Source organism: Ipomoea nil, unplaced genomic scaffold (assembly GCF_001879475.1).
Source record: "Ipomoea nil cultivar Tokyo-kokei standard unplaced genomic scaffold, Asagao_1.1 scaffold3321, whole genome shotgun sequence".
In the NCBI taxonomy this organism is placed as follows: domain Eukaryota; kingdom Viridiplantae; phylum Streptophyta; class Magnoliopsida; order Solanales; family Convolvulaceae; genus Ipomoea; species Ipomoea nil.
In genome coordinates, this window is record NW_017619749.1 from 6,445,812 (window position 1) to 6,470,836 (window position 25,025).

The window sequence follows — 25,025 nt, forward strand, 5'->3', positions numbered from 1 at the left end:
ATAAGTCTCTCTTTACTCCTAGCCCTGCAAAGTGCGAAATCCCTATTTCTTTTACGAATTATTCCCGAACCAGCGAATCAAATTTTATATTCGGGTTTTGGAGTAATTTTGGGAGTTATTCGTAAAAGAAAAATGGATTTCAGACTTCGCATGTCTAAGAGTAAAGAGATGTTAATATTGAAATTACCGAATTGTCCCTCTAATTAACACCAAATGGACAGAATAATAAACGGATGACTAAATTGAGCAAAAACACAAAAGTCTGAAACTACATTAGGTCACCAAAATTATTAAAGATAAAATTGAGAAAAACCATTATAGTCGATATACTAATATTACACTTTCCTAATGTCCATGACCCGTGGTGACCATAACTAGATTTCTCTATAAAATTCACTCTCCAATATTCAATAACATGTCATTATTATGTTAAATTTATTTTTATATTTAATTATTACATAAACATTTTATTAATTCACATATATATAATAAATGAGGATTATGTTTTTTAAAAGACACTTATAAATAGGTCTTGTCCTTTGGGCATCAACCTTGTGTTAGGTGCTTGACCAATTTACAGCTTGAAATATTATGTTTCCTTTGGTATGTACTTGACATATCTAATATCTAAAATATAAATATAAAGTTGCATTTAATATATATGTAAAACTTTATAATATATTTTTTATTTTCTTTTACTTGAATGTATATTAGTAAATATGAAAAAAAAAAATTTATATGACATAAAAGTTTTTTATTTGATTTTTTATGTGTCAACCAAGTAAACTCTAAAATATTTATTAAAATGGAGGGTATTAAATTTTAAGATCTCTTGTAATGGTTGATAAAGTATTCATGGAGTGTAGTGAATCATAAATGTTGGAGTTTAGGCCCCAGAGGTCCAACGGACCAACATCACTCACCATAAGTAATATAATGTAAAGAAAATGGATATAACACTATTTTAATATGAAATTTTATAATACGTTAGGTTAAATTAAATGAAAACTATGAATCTTTTGGTTAAAGTAAGTCAAAGGTTCTAATTAATATTTATTCATAGAGTTTCATTGCTCTGTTTTTTCTTTCTTACCCCTATTTAGTTAGTAGGTCATTGGTCATAGTTGAAATTCGTCGAAGAGAAAAAAAAGAAAAAGAGAGAAGACAAATAAAATCAGAGGGAAAGTGAGAAGTTCTACTTAGAGCATTCACAATAGCTAGTTTTTGGTAAATTTTGGAAGATTTTTTGTCATGTGGAAGAGAAAAGACCAATATCTCTCTACAAGACATTAGTTTTTTTGTGGGACTCGCAAGAGAGAGAAACACCAAAGGCAGGCGCAATGACACGCATTTGCGGCATAGGCAGCGCCTAGCCGGCTGGCTGGCGCGTTGTTTGTTTGTTTGTTTTTTTTTTTTTTTTTTTTTTTTTTTTTTTTTTTTTTTTTGCGTGTCAAATTTGCTTCCCCCTCTCATTTTCCTTCTTCTCTTTTCCGCATCTCTCTCCTAGTTGGCACCTCAAAAATTTCAAAAAAAAAAAAACCATCACTATTTAGCATGCCCTTAATGTTGTCTCGACAAAAAAATATAATTTGAAGATGATTTTATTAAGTTGAACTCTATAAACAAAATCTATTGTCTTGAATAAGTCGTGATAATAATTAGGGCTTATTTGGTTGGGGGTATTATCCCAAACAATAAAGAACACTTGAGAGACAACAAAATGCATATATGAAACCACAAAGGTGAAGCACTTGATGATGAACCCTTGTCCAAGCAATGCTTTTCTTCATGCATATATGTTTTTTTTCTGCAGAATAAAATCAAGAAAATTCTTGCATTGCCATTTAAGCAAAGTATGCTGTCCCAAAACTTTAACCAATTCCACACAACAAAATGGTCTCTTTAAATCCACTCCCATTCCAAACTATCTGCACTGCCCTCTCCCCTCTCTCATCAAACCATGGCTGATTCTACATTCTCCAACAGAGAAAAAAACAAGCAATTTGATCAAGAAATCAGAGAGATGATCTCTGCCCTCACGGGCCGCCTTACCACTCTGCAACATAATGCTCAGAAGGTAGGGGACTCGAGCCAGAACAAGGATCGGGACGAGGATGACATCCATGGCACGAGGATCGTCACTCTAGCCGGGAACAACATGGGAGCCAGCATGCGAGGCGAGATGGATGAGAAAGCAGGCCTCGAGGGAGACAGCGAGGCGCTGAAAACATACGTTAACAGCAATTTCCAAGCTGTCAACAACTCCATCATGCTCGGGGGAAGCTATTCCACCAACGATCCCGGGGTGCACATGGAAGTCGTGGACAATATCGAGCCCCAATCGCAGCCCGGGAAGAGGAAGAAGAAGGGCAAGAAGAAAGAGAAGGACAGCTCCACAAGTGACCACAAGAATGACTATTCAGACTAATCTGATCTCATACAAACTACTACAGATCAGATCAGAGGGCTATTACATTGCCCAATAATAAGTTTTATTCTGTGTGTGTGGTTATGCACTCAAAAAAATGTTTTCTTGAATTGTGTCATCAAGTTCTTCAAGTACTCCAATAATAATTTCTCTTTGTTACATCTTTTCTTTTCTTCTTCTCCTTATTCTCACCATAGATAGAGACATCCACAACAACCTTTCGATTCGACTTACAATTGACAACACATACAAACAAGTGACACTACAAGAATAAATGTTTCTTGAAAAACCATATCATCAGATCAGGGAATCTGCCTGGATTCTGTGACTTGCAATGCTGATTCCTTGTCCCTTGTCTCTTCCACTTCATGGACTACTTTCTGCATTTCTTTGTTCTTCCCCCACAGCAGAAAGTACAACCCCACAATCACAATTGCCGATCCTATTAAGCTGATAGATGACCAATCAAAGTATTAGTTGGGGCTTATCAGTAAAACAATAATCACTAAAAATTATCATCACCTCCCGAGATACAGCTGTTCGTGTAGAATGGGAATGTCGACCATGCCTGCCATGACTTGGATGAGGGGACTAAAGGCCGCGGTGAAGACCGGCCCCCTCTTCTTCACACACCACGACATCCCCACGAAACACAACCCCGAACTCACTGAACCCTGCAACAAGTCTTATGTTGTTGGCGGGTACTAGGAAAAAAACGAAAAAACGAAAACAATGATGATAGTTAGGACTTACATTATAGATGACATATAACATGTCAATCTTTTTCTTTGGCATCCAAATGGAGAGGTTTCTGTCGGTGCAAAACGCGAGGACAGCAGCCTGGATGGCACTAAAGAAAGTCATAATAGCCGTGCTAGAATACTGGCACGGATAGCTCTTGGCAATACTGGATTGCAGGAGGAACCACGACGACCAAAATAGAGTTCCAGCAAGCATTGCTAACGAGCCAATAGTCCATCTCTCTCGTCGTTGGGAGGGGCTCTTCATCACGGCCTCTCCAAGAGAATGGTTTATGGGCTGTGAGCCTTGAAATTTGACTAAAGGCAAGCCTTTGTATAATGTCAATATGAGGGCACCTCCAAGGCATATTACTGTGCCAATCACTTTGGCCTTCCCACTCCTACTCCTAATGTTCATAGTCTCTAACCTGTCATCACACTTTCAGAGTTTCAGCTTCTTCGATAAGTGGAAAAACAACAACAAAAATTATAGTACGAAACTGAACATACCCGAAAGGTAATGCCATTAAAAACGTGATGACAGGAACCATGTTAAGGAAAGCACAAGAAAAAGTCGCAGAAGTGTACTCCATACCAACAAGGAACAAGTATTGAGTAACAGAAGCGCTGCAAAATTTGCATAACGTGAGGGACTAAACATGAAAACGACATGTTCTAAGCATATACATATATACTCACCCAACAATCGCGCTCAAGAAAAGGTGACACAAAATGCGTGGCGTGAGCTTTGGCCTACTGTTCCTGCAAACAAAATCATGGTAAGAACAGCAGGCAGGGCAGTTGGTCCAGGGTCAAAAGCCAGCATATATATATATATATACCTTTCCAGAAAGAAGGCGATGGGGGCTAAGAAAATGGTCGAAATTGACTGCCTGTAAGTGATGAACACCAAGTGTTTCATACCATCAACGATAATCTTCTTGATAAGTACATTACTAGTGGCGAACGCGAAATCTATGGCGATCATTAGCATGACAGGGAACCATTCCACACAGCTCTTCATCTCTGATCTTTGCTTGCTAGCTGAGGTTGAAGAAGGCATCATGTATCAGAGGCTCTATATAGAGAGGAATTGAAAGAGTTGGCTCTAAAGCTAGCTGAGGTGGGGTTAAAATTCTAAAAACATCACATCAATGCTTTTAAAACTATAAGAAAACATTATATTAGTTTAAAACATATACTCCATCCTTTTCACTGGAAAGCAACAGTTCTTCCCTTTTGTTTGCTGTTGATAGATCCCAAACAGCAGCTGGATAGTTGTCTTAGAATCATTTTCTCTTATTAGTCTACATGTTTGACCTTCAACTCCTAACTAGCCTTGTGAACCTAGCCAATAAACCAGCATAAGTTGTCTATAGCTGACCAGCTCCACTGTAGCCGGCTACCAGACCAGCCTAAGTTGTCCATAGCTGAGGCCGCATTTTAGTTGACAAACCAGTCTAGATTGCTCATAGCTGACCAACTCAAACCAAGAAAGTCAACAGACTGCTCTTAGAGGGAGTCAAACTTAGAACTTTGTAGTTACTAAACCAACAGGCGGACCCCGGCCTGCAAATTGCAAATTTGCAATGTTGGATAAGTGCCACAAAAATGTGACAACCAACTAACACAAAATTTGGTCACTACCTTGTTGGGCGGAGGCCTGCAGGAGCAAGTCCAACATCTCGCTACCCGATTTGGATTCGAATTGCGGGGTTGATTTATAAGGAAATTTCAATTCTGTCTCCACTATCAACACAAATTTGTATTATAACTTTTAACATAATACTCAGTAGTAAGCACTTGATCCTGGCGTAGTAGTCGTATGAATTTAAGGATTCCTTTGGCTTTGGATATATAAGTGGAGTGCATACAGAAAGTTATCAATCTGCTGGGAGATCATTCTATATTAGACAGGTTTCTGTACACAACAGTGAGGGCATATTGTGAGTGGGATAAAATAGAAGAAAGATTATGTCCCCTTTCTCTCTCTCTCTCTCTCTAACAATGGATTTGCAGCATCTAATGCACCATTTCTCATCCTACCTTTGCCCTAATTAATCAGCATTGCCATGGCATCTAATGCTGCTAATGCAAAAGCATCTTACCTTTTCACATCAGATCTCAACTAATTAATTCAGTGTCAACTTAAATTATTATTATCATCAAATCAAATTACATCTAAAATATCCTTTGAAAAACACACTAATCACTTCATTTACAATACTGGAGCGTATGCGGGAGACACTTGATTAAGGAAATCCAATTCCTGTCACTCACCCATCCCATCAGATCCACTGGGTGCAGAATTGAAGGAAGCATCTATATATCTATCTATCTATCTATCTTCATCGGAACAGAAAACTAACGAGAAATCACTTTCCTCCCATGAATATTTAACAATGGCAAGTACGTGTTTGCACACGTGAAGTAGCTTTTCATATCTCCATCTGAGAATTAGTATTATCTGGGAATGGAATATAATATAATGCACCTCTCAAAGTGTCGAAGTGGTGCAACAACCTTAGCTTTTTCAAAGTTAGAGATGCCAATTGCCATGAATAAATTAAAGACAGACCACCCTCACCTACATTTACTTAATGATATCCTTAGCTAGAAATTGTAGTTTTTCAATTCCGACATGTTAATTATGAGGCAAATAAATGAGTGGTGCGGATTTTGTTTAAGACTACTGATTCTATTACAATGTAGTAGTATTTGTTCATAGATATTTTCTCAATCTATTGAAGTACAAAGAGACAAAAGAGTCAATGCCCTCATTGATGTTCGAACTTATAACTTCCTATTTGGGAGAGCTACATGCCTACATAAGTGTTGTTGAGCTATAAATTACTTGATGTGCTAATTAAATGATAACGAATTTTTGAGATTTACAATTAAATTTTTACATGTTTGATATTCTTTCGAGTGAGCTCCGCCTCTCTAATGACGGATCATATTGGTGGGACTTTAGTACGTACTTTACTATATTTCTTGTCCACAAAAAGGGAAACTTTGTTTCCCGAAACTCCACACCTCAAACTATCATAATTATGGATGAATAAATCACGATAACCTATTAGGTAGGACTTTCTTATATTTCTTGTAGGTGTTTTCGTGTATCTTTTTATTGTATTGAAAACAGATATTTAAAATGAGATAATAGTCAAATAAGTCCTCCAACTATATATTAAAATGTAATTAGACTTTTGAACAAAAATACATTGAATTAAATCCTTAAACTTATTATTATTATTACTACTATTATTATTTGCTTAGACTGAAATTATACTCATTGCAAGATGACATAATTTTTGTAAATTTTTTTTTTAAATATGATGACATGGGTTGTAAGCTTGCAACTCTGTCAAAAGGTTGCGGTAGCCTTTTTTATTTTTTTATTTTTTTAATTTTATTTGTTTTATTATTGAATATTTTATTTATTTTGTTTTGATGTGATGTAAATGTGTGACTCTTTTTGAAAGTGAAATAATATTATAGGGACGTAGGTAAAATAGTAAATGAATTGTAAATTTAGTTATGTGGAAGTAGGATCCACTTTTGAAAGTGAGAGAGTGTTATGTTGCAGGAATAAAGATAGTCTTACATGTATTGCAAGATTGCAAAGGATAAAAAAAGCTGCCAATTGGTAGTCTTTTGTACTTTTCTCTTCTTTTTATCGATTAGTTTTATTTATTTATTATTATTATTATTATTTTAATGTGATGTAAAATTGGGATGCACTTTTAAAAGTTAAATGGAGTTGTAGGGATGTAAAAAAGAAAAAAAAAAGGAAAAAAAAAACTTGGAAGGTGTGGTTGAGTGGAAGGGATTCATCCATCCTTAATCAAAGGTTAAGGGTTCAATCATTGGCTTAATTCAGCGAGGGAATTAGTCATTGTGTCTAGCGGTGAAAACTCTGGGTCCATCCAAAAAAAAAAAAGATGTAAAAAAATTAGTGATAGAATTACAAATTTGATAATGTGATAGGGATGTTAATTGCATTTTTAATAACTTTACAGGGTGAGGTCTTTTTAGTTCAAGGGTCTAATTGCATTGTGTATGTAGTTGGAGGGCATATTTAACCACTATCCTTTTAAATGGACCATTTTGAAGTATACTTTTGAGTCGGGTTCACTTTGATTTGGATCGGGTCAAAGTAGATTCTTCTCGTCAAATTATTGTGCGGACCATGGTCCACATAGTTGTGTGGAGTGTGGACCATGAATGCAATATACATTTTTAATATACTAAAAGTACATTATTTGATAATATATATTAAAAAAAAAACATATACTTTCAAATAATATACTTTTTATTTATGGTTCACACAAATGTGTGAACCATGGTTCATGGAATAATGATTGATTCTCCCCTTGATGGATGATTGAATGGAAAAATTAATTTTCAAAATGTACATATTAAATTATTGAAAAAAAAAAAATAAGGGTCAAATAGGCCATCGAACAGCACACGATAATGCAATTAGGCCACTGAACCTAAAAAATCAACAATTGAGTTCCTAAACTAACCAATTTCAAACAATTCTTCCAATTTGTAAGTTTCCAACAGGTTAACAGGTCATCCTCCCAAATTAATTATTTTTTAAAAAAATAAAATTTAAAAATTAATTATTTAAATAATTAAAAAAAAAAAATAAAACAGAATCGTGCCGGAGACGAAGATTTTCTTCGTCTCCGGCCATGGAGACGAAGAGTTTCTTCTTCTCCATGGCTGGAGACGAAGAAACAGGCCGGAGACGAAGGTTTCTTCGTCTCCGGCTGGAATCTGTTTTTTTTTTTTTAATAATTAATTTTTAAATTTTATTTTTTAAAAAATAATTAATTTGGAGGATGACATATTGGAAATCTTCAAATAGGAAGAATTGTTAACAATTGGTTAGTTTAGAGACTCAATAGTTGATTTTTTGGATTCGGTGGACTAATTATATTATCATGTGCAGTTCGATGGCCTATTTGACTCTTATTCAAAAAAAAAAAAAAAAAAAAAAAAGAATTTCAATAATAATAAAAAAGTCTCATATATATTAAAAAGTGGTGTGAATTTACACTAATATAAATACAATTTAATTTTTTAAAGTGGTTATGACAAGTCAAAACTGGTGTAGGGGTAAAAGAAATTCGATTAAGAAACACCCTTACGGAAGTACCCAAAATTCTTACATTGGCAAAAGGTTGGATCATTGCACATGGGTTTAGAACTTTAGTTCCTAGCCGTCAAATTTTTTTATTTTTTATTTTTTATTTTTAGAAAATTACAATTAAAAACGCAACCTTCTTTACTATTATCCAAATATATCAAAGCAATTTCAACGGTTCAGTGTTGTTGTATGTGCCGTGTGCGCAATGCATGCACTGTTTTTAATCGGTATCGTATCAATTTTATATTTGATGATACAAAAGTTTGATGTGCAATATGTAATAATTTTGTTGGTGTATTATATTATGTATTTATGTACTTTTTTACTTTTATCTTTTTTGGTAAACACATGATATAATTGTATTGAGCATACGATATTGTTATGAATCGTATTTATATAAATTACACTACGATTTTGATATATAATGCATTAGTAGTACCCAAAGTATACTGTATATTATACTGTCAAATCAGCACCAACTAATGAACCACATCAAATTTTACATTTATCTTATAGTTAGTGGTATGTTATATCCTTGTTTTCATGATTATTAACTACTAATAGCAAATCAGAATGCGTTTTCGCTTTGAGTTTACGCACCAACGTCGCTTTTTTCTTTTTAACCTTTTCCAAAAATAAAAAAAAATAAAAAACCCTCTTTTGGAGTAAAAAACATTTCCCCTTCGGTCAATAGCCCTTCTTGGTGGTCTAGGCCTCTAGGGTCCCTGGTTTGCTTCCCGTCAGCCATCCTGACCGTCCATTACCTTTGAAAGCAATCCTTACCCTGACAAACCTTAGTTTTAAGCAGCGCAACACCAGAAAGAGTCAAAGGTACCACACGAACGGACTAAGCAACAGGTCCGAAGGAGTAGTAGCGTCTGGTGTGGGAGCTACTGGAGCAAGGAGTAGTTAATGGGAGGACCATAAAAATGACAATAAACATTAAGAGCCTAACCACCGAAGCATTTTCATTACTTTCCACAGAAGAGAGCATCAACAAAGTTCAATATACAAAGAAAAACGACTAGTGGTATGTAAGTCTCTTCAAGAGTGAACTTGCGTTGCCGTTCCGATCCGCTTAGGTAAACACCATATCATATCCCTCTATTCGGCTTAGGCGTATCGGGAGTGAACAAGCAGAGCAGAGATTCTTTCCGGGCTGACAAGAGGAGACCCTATTTATGAAATTGATTTAATTGGTCTTTCCGATCCGGTCTGAAACAAACCGCCGGAGGATCAAGGAAGACCAATTAAGGGACTACTAAACTACATAATAAAATACAATTAAACGGTAGATATGTCAAACGGATAGGTTAGCCCGAACTCCGAAGTCCGGGTCCAGACCTGGTCCGTTTGAGGAATCTTCATTGCTTCCTCTATATTAGAGACAAAGATTAATACTAGCCACGATCAGGCCAAAATTAGCCACATCATGGTTAGCGACAAGTCGAGAGACACCACACCAACCATGACGGTGGATAGACGGTTATGGGTTCTAGTAGTGCCTCTCCTCCTCCCTTTTTGCGTCTTTTTCTCTTTGATTCCAACCCCGTCCTAACTTAACCTGATCCCAAAATATTTGTATTCCACCCTTTGGACTTCTACCCATGTCTCACTTCATACCCAATCCCTTCAATATTACATCTCAACTCCAAAACTTCTTACATTGTCCCACTTCGAATCTCATCCCTCCAACATTTGCACATCAACCTCTTAACTCTATCATTTAGCCTAATTTACTCATAACTTTATTCTCATTCTATTTAAGCCCCACAAACCTTGCACATGCATTTTAATTATTTCGTGAACCTAATTAATCCCTAGGCCTTAACTCCTCAAGCTCAATCATCTTAAACACGTAGTCCACTCCCCTATCAATATATATTATACACAAAAACTCTTAAAAGTGAGCATTTAAAATATATTTTCTCTCAATAAATTGAGAAAAATTTTATACAAAATTTCAATATCATTTCCTTATTTTTATTTTTAAACACCTAACCGAAAACTACATACTACTACTTATACATATGTTAAAATCATCTATATAAAAACTTATTTATATTTTTATATTTATATATTTTTCTCACGTTTCAATTCGTATCTTAAGATTTGATGAGTCTAGTTTTCTATATCCATCCGTAGTACATAGGCGTGCATCTGAAAAAGGTACTAATATACGAGGACCACAATCGCATGGATAGCATCTCCTCTCAATGTCAATGCATGGATGAAATATTAGAATTTTTGTATACCGCCATTCTCAAAAAATAAAAATATGAAGGAATGAATGGGAGAAGAAATATGAAGGAATAATTCTACCATTAAGCTAGCTAGTAATTGATTGGTCGATTATCAATCTCTATCACTAAATGTGAAGAGATCGAATAATGACCCCATAGTGTCAGCAGACAATCAACTATAGTCATTGGTTTTTTTATGAGCCCAGGCCCTAGGGACACGCAATTATGTTGTGCAACTGAATGCACCTTGCAAGGTGCATACGGTTGCAAAATGGCACCGTTTTGGTTAAAAAAATGCACGTCCCACTTAAAGAAGAAATCAGGTTCGATTCCCGACAATAGCATTTTTATATATCCAGAAATTCATAACTATATATCCAGAAATTCATAACTATATATCCACAAATTTATAACTATATATCAACAGTGAATGAATGAAGTAAAAATCCACAATGAATGAATGAATGAAGTAAAAATCCACAATGAATGAATGAATGAACTAAATATCCACAATGAATGAACTAAATATCCACAATGATTGAACTAAATATCCACAATGAATGAACTAAATATCCATAAATTCATAACTATATATCCAGAAATTCATAACTATATATCCATAAATTCATAACTATATATCCACAATGAATGAATGAAGTAAATATCTACAATGAATGAACTAAATATGAATGAACTAAATATCCATAAATTCATAACTATATATCTACAAATTTATAACTATATATCCAGAAATTCATAACTATATATCCAGAGAAAATTTCAAGTTTGGTCCTATGAGTATAGGAGTCTTGTTAATTTCAGTCTTTGAGTTTTAAAAGTGTCAATTTAGTACCTTAACTATGCAATTTTTTGTTAATTTTGGTCACTCCGGCCAAATTGCTGGCCAAATTTCGCCGAAAAATTTTAATTGTTAAAATAATGAGGGTATTTTGATCATTTCACGTCTCTTTTCTTCTTCCCAAGCGAGTCCATTCTTTCCTCTCCCATTTACGGCGAATGCAATGAACTAAGATGATGGGAAAGGAGACTTGATGATATTAAAGATAGAGTTTACAAGGAGAAGGAATGCCGGAAACGGAAGAGAAAGAGATGGACTCGCCGGAGAAGAAGAAAAGAGGTGTGAAACGATCAAAATATTCTCATTATTTTAATTATTAAAATTTTCTGGCGAAATTTGACCGGCAATTTGGCCGGAGTGATCAAAATTGACAAAAATTGCATAGTTAAGGTACTAAATTGACACTTTTAAAAGTCAGGGACTAAAATTAACAAAACCCCTATAGTCATATGACCAAAATTGAAATTTCCTCATATATCCACAATAATGCTATTGCCGAGAATCGAACCTGAATTTTTTTTTTTTAAAGTGGGACACGCGTTTTTAATCAAAACGGCGTTGTTTTGCATCGTATGCACCATGCGCATGGTACATTCGGTTGCACGGCATAACTATTGCTAGGGACACTAGCATATATCATTCTTCTATGAAACATGGTCCACACACACACACACACACACACACACACACACACACACACACACACACACACACACACACACACACACACACACACACACACACACACACACATATATATATATATATATATATATATATATAAAGTAGGATTCCAATGAAAACATTTGCTTAGGTTCCATCTAATTGTCTATATTATATTAAGTGTATGCGAACGCGAATTAAATGTGTGCAAACGCACTTAATCGCGTTTGCACACATTTAATTCGCGTTCGCACACACTTGATCTATTCTAAACTATTAAAAAATATTAGATGGATGTACACGATTTGTTCTCACTTTCTCACCTAAGTGTTCTCATATGATCATATATATATATATATATATATATATATATATATATATATATATATATATATAGTTATGTGTATATATTATGTGAATCACCATAAAATAATAAGTATATTTTTATTTATATAATGTATATTATTTGAATATTAAAAGTACTATTGTTTTATATATTATCAAATAAAAATAATGTATATTTAATACACAAATAATATACTTTTAATATATTTTGTATTCATGGTGTACAGAAAAATGTACGCACTTGCACTTGACACACAATCAAATTCAATGATTCCAGTTAACCGAGGTATATCCAATGTCCCTTTTAATAATAATAATAATAATTATTATAATTGTAATTATAATTGATGGAATAATATTTCATTATATTATCATTATTTATGAAGAATGATATAGTCAAAGATGGAGTCAAGACAAGAGAATAGGAATGCTATGTCATCTTGATGTGGGGGAAGTTGTAACGGGAAGGAAATTACCTTATTAAAGGAGTGAGAATCAGACAGGATGGGTAAGCGGGGTTAAGTGACGAAGCGAAATGAGGCGAGGCCACTCTTGCTCCATGCTCTTCTTTGTTGAGGCTTGACTTGGACGGAGTGCCTGGTTGGTCAGACTAACTCTCTCATACCTTCCACTTCCTCTACCCTTTTCATATTCTCTCTTCTTTCCTCTACTTCTGCATGGAGGGTGACCATCCTCGTCAACTCATCGTAAGACCGAGGAGTGTGGGTGTTCAAGATAAGTGTTTATGAAAATCTCCAGACCTAAGTGTCTGGATAAATATTGAGAACGTTGCATTTGAGTCAAAATCGTATACACTGTTGACTTCTGTATTGCATATGCCAATGAAATCCTTTAAAACCTCACCTCTGTTCTACATGACAGTACATAGATAAGAAAAGTGCTTCTTGTGTTGAATATTGTTTAAAAAAATATGTTAAAAAGTTGTTTGGAAACTCGGCGAAACTTCGTATTGATCAATCCGGAATTGTATTGATCCAATCTTAGATCGTCCCATCTAAAGTTGACAAGAAGTCCCTGCTCATGCATGATTGCGTTATCTACCCCAATCATTACTATATTTGCTTTATACCTTGTCATTTTTACACGCGGGTTCAAGGTCCCGGACTCCCGCTATAACCCTTGATAACTAGAAGTCTGAAATCCTTAGGAAAGGGCGCATCCATTATACTTGGGGTAAATGGTGCGACCATCCTTACATCGGGCTCCAGCGACTGCTCCCTCGTCCCCAATTTCTTATATAACTAATCTATTTTCCTTTGCAATCGCTCCACCACCTCATCTTGCACATTTGGGGTTCGCTTCTGCACAGTAGATCGACGGAGAGCTGGGTTTCCAAAAACGCCCACCTTCTCTGACAGTGGCCACTGCTCTCCCTCACTTACTGTCCTAGTTCTGTCCTAGCGTGGTCGCTTGGTAGATGGCCGCTCGACCCTTAGTTGTGGCACTAACCTCTGCTGCACAGACATCCTCTCGCTCTAGGACGTGTCTGAAGGCGACCAACCACTGCCTAACCGAGTTGTCCCCTTGAACGCTTCTATTGAGAGTCGGCAGGATTGGCCGAGTTCAACTCCTACTGGATTTGACTTTGTACTTAATTTTACTAAGATACGGCAACTTAATAATCTTGATAAAACTAAATGCAAGTTCAAAATTATTTTTACTTTTAGTTTAACTTTAAAGTTTGAATATCTAATATAACTATTTAAAAAAAAAACAGAATGAAAAAATCCTTTAAAATAAATTAATTGTTGAATTTGGACTATTTTAAGAATAGGAAATAGAATTCCCAAAAAAAAAAAAAAAAAAAAAGTTTGAATCGGTATTTCAAATCAAAATTGTCCGTTGGTCATTTTTCAAAATTGAGAACTGCCGGGTAGGAACCGGAATTGTGGTTATCCTAAGTCAGTTATAAGCCTATAACTTGTGTTAACCTGCTATAGGAGGTAAACATGGTTTAATTGCATCTTCTTTCAAATTCAATGACTTATTTGGAGCTTTTTAGAGTTCGATGACTTAATTGCATTTTTCATAAAATTTGAATGGCTTGTTTGGAGTTGTTATACCATGGGCCAGGATCCACCTTGCAAGGTTGATCCCGATCCAAAATACACAATTTACATACTGAATGTTCACAATTTACATATCGAATGTTCATAATTTACATATTAAATATTCACAATGTATCTTTTACAAAATTGTGAACATTCAATATATAAATTGTAATATTGAACCCAGATCTATCTTGCTAGATGGACCGGAGTCACAAAATAATTTGCCGCTTATTTGACCCTTATATCGAAATATAGTAACAATCAAATTGGTCCTAAGCAGTGTTGGCCCATTTCATATTACAGCCTGGCCCAGTTATAATATATCATGCACACAGTTCTTCTAGATCTCAATAGTTATGCTGTGCAACCGAATATACCATGCGCATGGTGCATACGGTTCAAAACGACGTCGTTTTGATTAAAAACGCGCGTCCCACTTTAAACAAAAAAAAATCAGGTTCGACTCTCAACAATAGCATTATTGTGGATATATAGTTATGAAATTGTGGATATATAGTTATGAAATTGTGGTTATATAGTTATGAATTTATGGATATTTAGTTCATTCATTGTGGATATTTAGTTCAATCATATATTGTGGATATTTAGTTCATTCATTGTGGATTTTTACTTCATTCATTCATTCATTGTGGATTTTTACTTCATTCATTCACTGTGGATATATAGTTATGAAATTGTTGATATATAGTTATGAAATTGTGGTTATATAGTTATGAATTTCTGGATATATAAAAATGCTATTGCCGGGAATCGAACCTGATTTCTTCTTTAAGTGAGACGCGCGTTTTTTTAACCAAAACAGCGCCGTTTTGCAACCGTATGCACCTTGCAAGGTGCATTCGGTTGCACAGCATAATTTGCGTCTAGATCTCCCCTGGGTCTGCTGAGAAGGCCCGATTGTCTTTATTGGGCTCAACTCAGCAAATGGGGCAAATTATTGTATGGACCACGGTCCAAAATAACGTCGTAAATATTATGAGTAAAAATGATATATACTATGTTTTAAAATAATGTACATTACGTGTTAGAATAATGAAACATTTAAGGTAATATAATTGATAGGGAATATACTCCGGATTCAAGCTCCTCGTATGCTCTGCGCTTGTGCTTGGGTCGGGATCAAACGGTACGGGTCCCGGTCCACGGGTCAAGGTCAACCCGCCAACCCTTGACCCTATAAATAGGGCCTTAGCCCTCCAAGTTAGGGGGTTCTTGCCCCTTGATCACTCTCTCTCTACATACACCTTAGTACTCCCCTCCTTCTCTCGATAGATACATGCAAGAGAACATTGTTCATACACATACATACGGTATGTACATTCTACATAGCGGGAATTAGTACTATCAATAATGTATAATATGTTGTAAAATAATGTACATTATGTTTTAGAATAATGTACATTATGTTTTTAAATAATGTACATTATAAATTATAAAAATGTACATTGCAATTGGACGCGCGAAAAATTAAAATTAAACAAAACGACGTTATTTTTGGACCGTGGTGCACACAGCTATGTGAACCAGAGTCCATGCAATAACTATTGAGCAAATGGTCTTCAAATTGTTAATGAAGTTGACATTCGGCCTTAGATATTTATAATGAATTGTTCATTCCTGGCCCGACACAAGTTGGGTAAGGATCATATGGCAAATTATACCAGGGTCTACTTTGTATTGTGAATATTGGTTTATAATTAAATTAGGTAAAAATTTGTGTGAGATCATTTTACAGATTTTATCCGTAAGATGGATCATAATCAAGATGAAATGTAATACTTGTACTAGCAAATGTAATACTAAATTGAGAATAAAATATTTATTACTGAAATAGGAAAATGTAAGATGTAAAAGTATTACATTTTGTCTTTATAAGTACAAAAAATACTTATAAGAAAAAATACAATATTTTTGATGAAAAAAACAATACTTTTATATCAAAATATAAAAATATTACATTTATTTTCAAAAATATTACATTTTTTCTTATAACTAACAAACCTTTGTATTCTTAATTAGCATTATATTTAAGATTAGCAAATGCTAGTATAGGAGTATTAAAAGTATTAGCTATCCGCCTATACCCAATAGACGTAGGTTTTGTCCGTTTTGATTCTTTTGAATTGTCAATGATAAAACAACCAACAAAAAATTCAAAAGTAATCAAATTGTTGCGGCAATCATTAGCTGTTCATCAAAGGCACAATACATACTCTCCTTTTTTTTTTCCTTTCATTTTGTAGAAGGAATTGAATATAAAGACGCGGCATGGAGTGGCCATACGCGCTACGTCAGAATCAAAGCCGTAATTATCTCCTGGAAACACCCATCACTCGACACCTGGAAACCTTAGTTGTATTTGTTGAGCATGTATAATATAATATATATATAAATATAAATGTAGAATATAACTATTCGCTTAGATTTTTGGTTGAGATAAAACACATGTTTCAATTTGGTATCAGAATCATGTCGAAAGTCATGGATTTGAATTTCGAAGTAATCGACCCGCACACATTTAAAATTTTTGAAATTCTTTAATAGCTTATTGATTCAATTTAAGAAAATCAATAGAAATTTTTTATAAAAGAATTCAGAATTTGAAACGTTATAACTACCAAGTCCATTATCGATCTAATCAACTTGATTGAAAGTTGGCTCCTAATTTCATCATCATAACTAATAAACATGAAAAAAATAATAATATTTATAATACATAGTATAGTATAAAAAAAAAAAGTAATATAAATATCATTGTCAATAATTTATTAGTTGTTCCTCTTTACTAAACAATTGTACAACTGGTATGCTTTCGGCTCAAACAAAAGTGAGCATATGATGTGGGGATATTTATTATGTGGGACAAACACAAAATTATAGCAAGTTGTATTAGTTACTCCAATAATACTTCTAAATTACAGTTCCTTTATTTGATTTTTCTTGTTAGTTAAGTTCTTCCATTTTTTCTCGAAAGGGTGAGTATATAAAAAATATTATACATTGCACAATTGGGACTACCTTAATGGTGAATGTATTTTTTTTTTTTTTTTTTTGACAAGCTGAGAGAAACCCATATAGAATTAAGAGTAGTTTAAGACTTTTAGTAAAGGGATTGTTAATGCAACTATATGATGTGAGCTATGGGTTAGACTTTCTCTCAAATAAGAGTCAGATTATGCAAATGCAATTTAGACCGAATTCAAATTAGTCAAGGACCGAAAGTGTTGATATGGAATAAGATATTAAGGTTAATTAAATTCTTCTAGTGATAATATTTTATTTAGATCTAAGCATAAAATTGATGATGTTATATCGCGTGGACCATTGTCTACATTGCAACGTCGACAACATGAATCCTAATCTAGTCCCATGAATTGGTATTGCATTGTCATGGAAAATTGTGGCTTTATTATATCACAAGCGAAACATTATTATTATCCATGTGGCTCTCATCAAATCCACTTTCAGATTTATTGTATGATATTTTTGAGTCCCTCTATTGGCCAAGTGTTGGTGGGTACCCTTGTTTCAGTTGTTTGGAAAATTAATTTTTTTCTTTTTTGGTAAAGATGAGAAAGGAACGAAGAGTTTGATCGAGAGGTAAAGTAACATTAGTTGGATGAAATTTGTAAAAGAATACCAAATGTGACACAATAAATAAAATCATGAAACTAAACTTAGGTCCGCAATGACAATTCAGTTGATCACCGTGGTGAAGTTTAGGAACAATGACCCGGAATCGAGTCTTACCAGCGACTATGTAGGAGCAACCTCTCAAAATGAAGGGGCTCATTGTGTACGGAGTAAGCAAATGTCTAGCTTCTGTGTTCAATTGAGTTACCATGATTTACATAATCCCATGTGCTTTATCGAATAGGGCCGTGGGAACTCTCGAATTGAGAATTCAACCTTTTTGGAACAATGAAACTAAACATAGTTAAATTAAAAATTAAAGACATAATGTGGTATAGTTATATAATAGTTGTAACTTGTAAGACTAAAGGTGAAGTTATTATTATTTTTATTCATAAATAATAAATGATAGTGCCACTTTGATAAGATTTGTTGTCTTATTTGAATAGGTTATGATTGTTATTAAATTTATACGGAATATATTATAGTATAATAGTAATAAGTGTGAAAAAAATATATATAACTTTAATCAAATGTGTTAATTTTAATTATATTTGAATGAAAAAATAGTGAAGGATGCAACATTAGACCCGAAATTTTCGATCAATGACGCACCCTTATTTGATCAATGAGAATCAGAAGGGAAAAAAAATTTATCTATTTTACCGACTATTTGTTGTTGATTATATTAAAAAGTAATGAATAAAAAATAGATTACGTTATACTCCGTATTACTTTTTCTTAAACATATGCAAGTATGCAACAATAGACCAATTAATAATTATTAACATTTAAATTATATTTTAATTAAAATTAATAAAAATAGCATTTTTTAATAATAAACAATTGTATTTTTTTATTAAAAAAAAAACTATTGGTGTATAATTAAAATTATAAAATAAAAATATATGGAGAATTATGCAGGTAAATAACTAATACGGAGTATATCATTTTGATTTTTAGAAAATCACAAAATCACATGGCATTTTACGTAAATATTTCCCATCTCAAAGGGCATTTTCCAAATCGCAATCTATCTATAAATCACTCTCCACTTCCTCCTTGCCGTCTACTTTCAATCAAAATCCCTGGAAATCTGTCTCTCAAACTTCAAGAGAGAAAAAGTGAGAAACCAAAAAATGGCGAAGAAGGTAAAGTCAACAGGCTTTCTCGCGATCTGCGCAATCTTCATCATTACGGCGGTGCTCTCGTCGCCGGCCGCCGTCACAGCATCCGCGGGAGCCTATGAGATCGGTTACTTTCCGATGGCAATGCCGTCGGCTTCATCGAAGATCTGCGACGGCTCGGTTGGGGAGTGCTTGAGCGATGACGAGTTCGAGCTGGACTCCGAAAGCAACCGGCGCATTTTAGCGTACCGACAGCGCTACATCAGCTACGGCGCTCTGAGCCGTAACAGAGTTCCCTGTTCCCGACGAGGTGCTTCCTACTACAACTGCCGGCCTGGAGCTCCGGCCAATCCCTACCGACGCGGATGCAGTGCAATCACTCGCTGCCGTGGTTGAGTTTAATTTCCATATTTTTTTTTTCCGTCCGTTATCATCATCATCATTATCATTATTACTATTATTATATATATATCCTCTTTGTGAAATTAGTGTATTTTGGATTTGTGATTTTCCTTCCACGGGGGATGATTTGTATAAATGGAGATTATTAATTTATATCCAATGCTAGTATGCTACTAGTCCTAGTACTATCAATTGTGATGACGAGCGCTGAACTAATATCCTGTCACAAAATTAAATAATTTCACGTTCTGAGTATTTGTTTGCTTTATTGTAAATTTTTCTACTCAGTAATATATATATTATAAAAATTACTTTAGTTTGAAATGTGTTATTAAATTTGAATTTATTGTTGAATTATTTTCATTGACATCCACATGACCACATATTTGCATCAGTATATGTATGACAAGTGAAAATCATGTGAAACTGTGAAGTCGGTAGTCAAGTCTGTAAATTATTACCTTATTTTATACATAATAAATTCACTTGGCCAATTTCAAATCTGTAAAATATTCAGATGTGAATATTTTCAGGCCAATAACAACAAAATCTAGCTGTCATCCTGTCTTTTATTTAACTTTATTTATTTATTTGCTAATACGCGTGCAGGCCATCGGGTATATATTAATGTCACTTTACTACTTGTATTTAAACCATTGTGCTTTTCCACCTCTTACTTGATCGAAAATAATTGTTTAGATTACAATGTAATTTGTATATATTTTATTTGAATTATTATGACTTAAATTGAAAAGGGTGAATATATTTATTACGGTTGATGATGGCAGTAGATGATAGGGAGCCATCATATTCATATTCAGTATTTACAGCAGAATTAAAAAATGAGGGCAGGCATGAAGTGCAATTGCATGTGGTAGAGGGCAGGAAAGGATGCATAATCACACACACACAGAGCTGATGCTGAGCCCCACGAGTAGCTAGCTGTCTGTGGAACCATTAAGTAGCGTCCCTGTCCTTGTCATGTTTTACAGCCTAGCAACAACTGGTGTCCACCCAACCATATGCCCTTTTTCCCCGTCCTTCACGCCACACCATTATATCTATACGGCCCCGCACTGCACTCTTTCCATTTCCATTTTCACTTCACATTTTAATGAGTCTAGTACGTGTAATTTCGATGTAGTGGGCTTTGATGAGTTATTTTTAATTTTTTTTCATATGAATCTCAATACAAGTTCTACATTAAGATTTTGTATATGGAAGTAAAAGTAAAGAATATATATTAAGAATACACATAGTATTTTCGATTTTAATCTGCTGGTCTACGCATAGGGTATTTGTACTAGTTTCCTCTTCTTCCATTTTTAAACATAAATATAGTGTACCTGTACTAGGGTATTTTTTTTTTCTCTTAATATTTTTGGTAAAACAAATAGTACATTGTGTATAAATGCAACATGTGATACTTAAAATCTCATTAAAAGTTTTTTTTTTTTAAAGTTAATTCCATGTTTTGTCTTAAATTTATAGGTGAATCTACTTTTAGTCTTTTTTTCAAACATATACTTTTGGTCATAGTAATATTATTGTGACATAATCATTTTTGTCCTCTATCAACAAAACAGTTTACAAATTTTATAAAATACAAAGGCATGTCGGTCTTAAATTATAGATTTTTTCAAAAAAATAAACATAAAAATATAAAAACTCAACTTACTTTGTAAAAAAAAAAAAAAAAAAAAAAAAGATCAAAATATCCTTGTATTTAACTGCATTTCAATAATTTTGTTCACGGAGTGGAGGACCAAAAATGATCATGCCACAATAATACTAGGACAAAATGAAAATATTTAGATAAAAAATGAATAAAAGTGAACTATCACCTATAAATCTAGGACAGAAAATGGAATTAACTCTTTTTATTTTATTATTTATAAAAAAAATGATTCAACCATCCCAAAGGGGATAACTAAGAGAATAGAGCATAATTTTCACACCTAAAAGTTATTTTAATTCTTGCCAATACTCTCTTGATTGACACACAGTTTTCTTAGTATGATTTATCTCTCCTCAAAAAATAAAAAATGATTCGACAGTCCGCACATATGCTTTGAGGGAAGATGACACTTTCACTCATTCTTGTACAGTTGCACCCAATGATTAAGTAACGAGACAATTAGTTTTATGTGCTTTAAAAAAGCTAATGCAAGCAATCTCATCCAATCATGTTAGTACTAACCAAATTTAAATACAAAAATGAAGGCAATGTAGCTTTATAAAACCACTTCGCTAGTTGAGTGCAGAGTCCGGACAGAAATGTTAAAATATTTTCCAACTGAACAAAAAAAGTTTTAACAAATTGATCTGCCGACACAGCAGCCACTGCCACATAAAGTTTATATCAACATGGCACAACCAAACACAACCAACATGATAAGAAAGCAGAAACTCTTACGACGTGACATTGTAGGATTTGTAGGGAAAATGATAGTCAAATCAACAAGTTCAAGTCACTCCAGAATTTTTCGGACTGAATAAGGTGTGTGAGTGATGCTCTCAAGTAGATACAGTTAGAGATGATGAAAATATACTCAAGTAAATCATACTGAAAATATAGATTTTGCACCTAATTTTAGGCAGAATCGGTGCCTGAGCCTGACTTGGGTTCATCTCTTGTCTTCATCCCTGCTGAAGGCGATGGAGCATCTTGACCCATTTCTGCCCTAAGATCATTGATGCTCTGCTCTAATTCATCAACCCGGTTGCCCATCTCATCAAGTGCAACATGTCAAGGACTAAACATACTATTATAACTTGTAAGAAACATATGCTACTCTTAAATATTGTCAAGGACAATGAAAGGGACTTGATTTACATGGCGTATGACAGTAAATATTGGGGTATTAGACCCAAAGATTGGAACAACAAAAATATGGATTGAAATTGCTTTACAGTGTATCTTAACTTCGTTATGCATCAATGAGTGAGAGTAGTGTGCTTAAGGAGCATTTTGGCATTTTTAAACATTGAAGGTTACATCCTATGATGGCTTAAGTTGCTATCTAATGTCAAATTTGCAATGCATACAATAGTTAGTCAAGTTTTTCCAGAATTATACTCAATACTTGCAACTGTATACCACAAAGAAGACAGAAATGACAAAAGGATATTTTTTGAAATGATAGATTCAGACATGGCCTGAAACCTTGTTTGCTGCAAAGAAAAATAAAATCATAACAAACACAATAAATCTCTAATATATCTAAAATAGAAATAGTTAAAGAAAAGAAGAGAGTTTGGAGGAGGTAGCAGACTCACCATTTGCTGAAGAAGATTTTGCACCTACAGGAAGTAAGAATAGAAAAGAAAAACAAAAGTTAGCATGTGGAACAGAGTTTCTCCATTTAGGTGTGCTAATAGTTTTGACAAGCAAGACCCAACCGTCACCCAACAGATGAAGCACTCAAATACCTACTGACACCCAAAATATGATATGCCAACTACCATACCATCAGAAAAAAGCACTCAAATAATTTCAGGGGCCTCACTGACATTTATAATTGTCAGTTTGGGTCAAAACCACCTGATACTAACAAGAAAAGAAGAGCATGGTTAACTGGTTAAGTATCAAGGATTATGATTATCATATTTAGGGGTTAACAGAACTATAGAAACATAATGTCAAGGAGGTTTGAATTGGCACAGAATATCATCTTGATTCTTGACAAGCTTTCATATTTCACCACGAACACAACAAGGTACACGAGAGTCCTTCATGCTTTTGACAACTAGGTATTAAAGTCATCTTTGTTCCTTGAATAGTTAAGAGCACTTAAGTTTCATGGCACTTATTTCTTTTAAATCTCAGTGCCAGCAAAAAATAAACAAGTTTGCAGTGAAGACTTACAAACACAGTCATATCTCCAGTGCTTTGTTTTGAACCATCTGCATCATGCCCATCCTACCAGCAAAACAAACACTGTAGGTTATTGTGACTGTCAATTCAAGCATAGATTACAAAGACCAGATTGCATAAATACTAGATAGTTTAAAAAGGCAGTTTTGAGGCTCGCCTCAGTGTGAGGCGTACAGGAAAGGTGCTGAGGCATACACCTCTTAGGCTGAAGTAGAGGCATACGCCTCAGAGGCTGAGGCGTACGCCTTTCATGCGCCTCAACACGCGTTTGAGGTGTGCCTATAAATTTAGTTGATTTAGGCTCGATTTATTTTCCTAGGGTCCACTAGGAGATGACCCAATCTAACCCAACCCTAATTAGAAGAACAAAAAAAAAAAAAAAGAAAAAAAAAAAAAGAACTGGGAACTGGGAAGAAATCAACTTGTGAAGACCGAAGAAACTTGTTCGCGATTCGAAGTGCAAAGACCGAAGAAGCTTGCTGTGAAGTGCATGAAGGTCCAAAAAAGAAAACCTATAAATATGTTATACAATTACCGTGGGAAGGTTATCAAGGAGGGTGCGGCAAGAAGGTTATTAATATCTTTTGATAAAAAACTGAGGCTTACGCCTCGCCTCAGCATTACAAAACGTCTTGAGGCACACCTCCACCTTTTTAAATTAAATAGAGTTTGTTGTTCCAATATAATCACAGCTAAAGATATTCAGAACATTAGATTACATAGACCATTTTAAACTAAATGTTCATTTGAAACATTTAACATTTGGAAGTTATAAGCAACAAGTATCAAGTAGAGTTGTTAACCTGAGATAATAAAGCTATTAAGCAATATATATCATCCAGCAAACCACCTTACTCATCATCACATCTATTTATCGTTTACAGACAAACATTCTTCGTCTCATCTCCAACATTCTTGGGAGGGGAGAGAGGAGGGGGGAGGGGGGGGGGGGCAAATTTAATTAATAACGACAAAAAATGCATCAAATCGCATAGAAAATTTTGGAAAACCATAATACAGATTAAGGAGCACAGTCTAAAATGAGCAAATAATACAATGCGAATACTGAAGTGTAGATGAGTGCGGATTTTCCACGATTTTCTAATTAAACCCTAGATCTGAACGGAAAAGTAAGCAATTTGATTCTCTGGAACCCAAGGACAATTGATCGATTTCCACAACGTAAAAATGAAGTCGAAATTTGAATTACCATTTCTGAGCGACTTCTTCTTCTTCTTCTTCTTCTTCTTCTCAGCCGGTATTGGCTCGCAACTCAAAATGAGAACGAGGCTGCTCGCTTCGCTTCTGACTTGAGCGCTCTCAGTCGCTCAGTGTACCGTAGTTTGGGAATTTTATTTTATTTTTTTGAAATAAAAAATAGTTTGGGAGTTGAAACTGAATTTTGAAAATAATAATGCCAAAGATGTCACCGAATTTTTACATATGTAAGATTG

The 25,025-nt window shown here is 34.3% G+C and overlaps 4 protein-coding genes across 6 annotated transcripts; 2 read left to right on the forward strand and 2 right to left on the reverse strand.

Annotated features, from left to right (window-relative positions):
• The first annotated feature begins 1,960 nt into the window (after positions 1–1,960).
• On the forward strand, positions 1,961–2,428 carry LOC109169851. Its single transcript, XM_019318738.1, has one exon. It carries the CDS (start codon positions 1,961–1,963, stop codon positions 2,426–2,428), a length of 468 nt encoding a protein of 155 aa, XP_019174283.1.
• Positions 2,429–2,591: 163 nt separating this feature from the next.
• On the reverse strand, positions 2,592–4,253 carry LOC109169713 (WAT1-related protein At3g30340-like). Its single transcript, XM_019318598.1, has 6 exons — positions 4,011–4,253; positions 3,868–3,930; positions 3,679–3,795; positions 3,182–3,596; positions 2,951–3,102; positions 2,592–2,878 (listed from the first exon to the last, which is right to left on the reverse strand). The coding sequence occupies exons 1-6, from the start codon at positions 4,232–4,234 to the stop codon at positions 2,731–2,733; spliced, it is 1,119 nt and encodes a 372-aa protein (XP_019174143.1). The 5' UTR covers positions 4,235–4,253; the 3' UTR covers positions 2,592–2,730.
• Positions 4,254–19,226: 14,973 nt separating this feature from the next.
• On the forward strand, positions 19,227–19,949 carry LOC109170584 (rapid alkalinization factor-like). The gene has a single exon (XM_019319764.1). The coding sequence runs from the start codon at positions 19,305–19,307 to the stop codon at positions 19,686–19,688; it is 384 nt and encodes a 127-aa protein (XP_019175309.1). The 5' UTR covers positions 19,227–19,304; the 3' UTR covers positions 19,689–19,949.
• Positions 19,950–21,859: 1,910 nt separating this feature from the next.
• LOC109170585 (heat shock factor-binding protein 1-like) lies at positions 21,860–24,918 on the reverse strand. 3 transcript variants are annotated; one of them, XM_019319766.1, is made up of 6 exons: positions 24,782–24,918; positions 23,563–23,616; positions 22,974–22,997; positions 22,826–22,868; positions 22,282–22,433; positions 21,860–22,037 (listed from the first exon to the last, which is right to left on the reverse strand). In XM_019319766.1, the coding sequence occupies exons 1-5, from the start codon at positions 24,782–24,784 to the stop codon at positions 22,288–22,290; spliced, it is 270 nt and encodes an 89-aa protein (XP_019175311.1). In that variant the 5' UTR covers positions 24,785–24,918; the 3' UTR covers positions 21,860–22,037; positions 22,282–22,287. The 3 variants fall into 3 exon arrangements, with proteins under 3 accessions (XP_019175311.1, XP_019175310.1, XP_019175312.1); XM_019319765.1 differs by having other exon boundaries at positions 21,899–22,433; XM_019319767.1 differs by having other exon boundaries at positions 21,899–22,433; positions 23,563–23,634.
• Between the last annotated feature and the right edge of the window lie 107 nt (positions 24,919–25,025).

Excerpts from the sequence above, each read along its gene's own strand:
- LOC109170585 (XM_019319766.1), bottom strand. Across the intron at positions 22,998-23,562 it reads CTGGAGATATGACTGTGTTT|GTGCAAAATCTTCTTCAGCA; the intron begins GTAAGTCTTCAC and ends TACTTCCTGTAG. Across the intron at positions 22,869-22,973 it reads AAAATCTTCTTCAGCAAATG|CAAACAAGGTTTCAGGCCAT; the intron begins GTGAGTCTGCTA and ends TTTTCTTTGCAG.
- LOC109169713 (XM_019318598.1), bottom strand. The coding sequence starts at position 4,234 with ATGATGCCTTCTTCAACCTCAGCTAGCAAGCAAAGATCAGAGATGAAG. Across the intron at positions 3,931-4,010 it reads ATCGCCTTCTTTCTGGAAAG|GAACAGTAGGCCAAAGCTCA; the intron begins GTATATATATAT and ends TTTTGTTTGCAG. Across the intron at positions 3,597-3,678 it reads TTAATGGCATTACCTTTCGG|GTTAGAGACTATGAACATTA; the intron begins GTATGTTCAGTT and ends GTGTGATGACAG.
- LOC109170584 (XM_019319764.1), top strand. The coding sequence starts at position 19,305 with ATGGCGAAGAAGGTAAAGTCAACAGGCTTTCTCGCGATCTGCGCAATC.
- LOC109169851 (XM_019318738.1), top strand. The coding sequence starts at position 1,961 with ATGGCTGATTCTACATTCTCCAACAGAGAAAAAAACAAGCAATTTGAT.